The sequence below is a fragment of the Sinocyclocheilus grahami genome, unplaced genomic scaffold (assembly GCF_001515645.1).
Source record: "Sinocyclocheilus grahami isolate Dianchi unplaced genomic scaffold, SAMN03320097.WGS_v1.1 scaffold31727.1, whole genome shotgun sequence".
Lineage (NCBI taxonomy): Eukaryota > Metazoa > Chordata > Actinopteri > Cypriniformes > Cyprinidae > Sinocyclocheilus > Sinocyclocheilus grahami.
This window is the reverse complement of record NW_015521322.1, coordinates 1-2,287: the sequence shown is the minus strand read 5'-3', so window position 1 is coordinate 2,287 and position 2,287 is coordinate 1. Positions and strand designations below refer to the sequence as shown.

The window sequence follows — 2,287 nt, the reverse complement described above, 5'->3', positions numbered from 1 at the left end:
TGCTCACACTGAACGCCTCAACGTTCACAAAACTGAAGCTCAAAGAGGCAAATCTGGAGGAAATTTCAGACATGTGGCATGAGAAATCGTAAAAAAAATTTCTAATCATTACTGCCTGGATTGGAGCTCCTGGACTGAATGGGACGGATCATTAGGATGACTGAAACACTCTGAGGTTTTTGTACGAGTTGCTCATTGAGCTGCAGCATTGTGATGGTTTTGACAAATGATGCAGCCGCAGTAATACACCGCTTCGTCCTCAGCTTCCACTCGGCCGATGTTCAGGTACTCATCCACACCACTGTCTGTGTATGTGAATCTGCTGGACAGACCACTGGCTCTGGTGCTATCAGCTAGTAAGAACTTTGGAGCATCTCCAGCTTTCTGCTGGTACCATGAAATGGCCCAGCTACCACTATCATCTCTCCTGCAGAGAATCTTTACATCTTGTCCTATGTTCACGTTCATGATCTTCTCCTGGGTCAGATGCACTATGGCCTCAAACCCTGGGAAAACACAAGAATCCCAAATATAAACATGTGATCCTGAGTTCTCTTCGATGGGATTTCCCATTGGACCCAACAACTACACACCAAGTTTATACAATATAAACATGATGCTTGATAGCACTTCTCATGCTTGACAATCCTCCAGTCTTTTTGCTTTTTAACCTGGTTTCTCTCAAATAAGCTGGACATTATATTTACAATACTCATTATAATGTAAAAATGGCTTCAGAGGGCAAGAGCCAAGCAGGAACTTTTGCATTCATATTGGGAAACAAAAATGAATTGAAAAAATGTCTTACCCGAGAGAGAGAGGAGGAGTCCGGCGAGAGCGGTGGTGCTCAGGATCATCATGGTTACTGGTGGAGGTGATCGGAGATTAGAGACGAGTGTGTATCTTGTGCACTTATAAGGAGAGGCAAAACACTTGGTATCTCACACACACACACACTTTCACCACATTAGTGCGTCTCCAAATTTGCATGCATGTAAAAAAAAAATACAAATTGGGCGGGTATTGGTGAGGGTGAGGGAGCAGATAATAACACCAGAAATGTACTACATATTATTTAAAGACTATTAATTTTTAAAAAATCTATAAAATGTATCTCTTTTTTTTTCCGGGTCGTTGCTTTGAGAGTGGATTGTTTGCTGCTACACCCCAGCGCTGTTGATTAATCATCTATAACAGCAGCTCTGACAGTGCAACGGGTTTATATTATGTAATGCGCTCATTCTGATGCGTTCTCATTTCTATAGATTTTGATTTTAAAGCAGGTTTTGCAGGAGGAGTTTGTGCTTTGCAGTTTGTCGCCGACAAATTGTATTTGTTTTAATAAAAAGGGACTAAAAAAGATTCTAACTCATTTCACAGACTTTCAACACACCCATTAAAAGATATGATGGGTTCATTAGTAAATAATGATCGTAAGGATGGGAAATTTGTGTGGTCTAAGAGGAATAAAACACTTCAGGATGTGTGTTGTTATAGGAAAATAAAAAAAACTTTTTGGCATGACTGTAACAGCACGCCAGCTGATGATTCATTTCTTATCATAGATGCTGAAAAAAACCCCCGAAACAAAATCAATCATCAATGCTAATAATCTTCTTTTATTTCATTTTCTCCCCTGAATATCTCAGTATTAGCACTTCGCTACTGGATAATATGGTGATACTAAGAGCTTCAGTAGTTTTCAGATACTGTAAAAGTATAATTTTAACAATGAGATGGAAAAAAAAAAAAAATACAAAAATTATCTGTATGAGAACCAACCAACATTACAGGAATTTTGTCTATTAGCTTTGTTTCAGAGGTGCACACTGCTGTCCGTTAGACCTTCATTGGTGAAAGCAGAACTCTATTAATAGAGTTTCATCTGGAGGCCATGAATTTGCTTATACTTTCTGTTCTGGCTTTTTTCGTTTGAGCACGGTTGACTTTTTCCACTAGTGCGCTTCGCTTCACTGAACATTAAATCGCATTTTATATCCACAGCTTTTCAACAAACTCACACACATAATCTGACCTGATGGTGGGAAATGAGTCGTGTTTGAGAGCCCAAAAATTACTCGTTCTGTTCATTCATTCAGTCATAAGACAAGAAATTAGAGCAAATAGTCAACTTGTAGCTTGATTACGTGCCTTTCATACCTAGCAATATCAAGTCTGTTAACAATTCAGATACTAAGCTATCTCAATACTTAGCTAACACTGGCTGAAAGTGAGTGGCTAACAGTTAGCATTTTGTATACTGAAATGTGCTAATGCTGTAACTAGA

The 2,287-nt window shown here is 38.9% G+C and overlaps 1 gene segment (V, D, J or C); it reads right to left on the bottom strand.

Moving 5' to 3' along the window:
- Positions 1-52: 52 nt before the first annotated feature.
- LOC107580342 (Ig kappa chain V region GOM-like) lies at positions 53-1,072 on the bottom strand. The segment is given in 2 exon segments: positions 53-506; positions 809-1,072. Coding segments are annotated over 2 exon segments (366 nt in total).
- Positions 1,073-2,287: the final 1,215 nt, after the last annotated feature.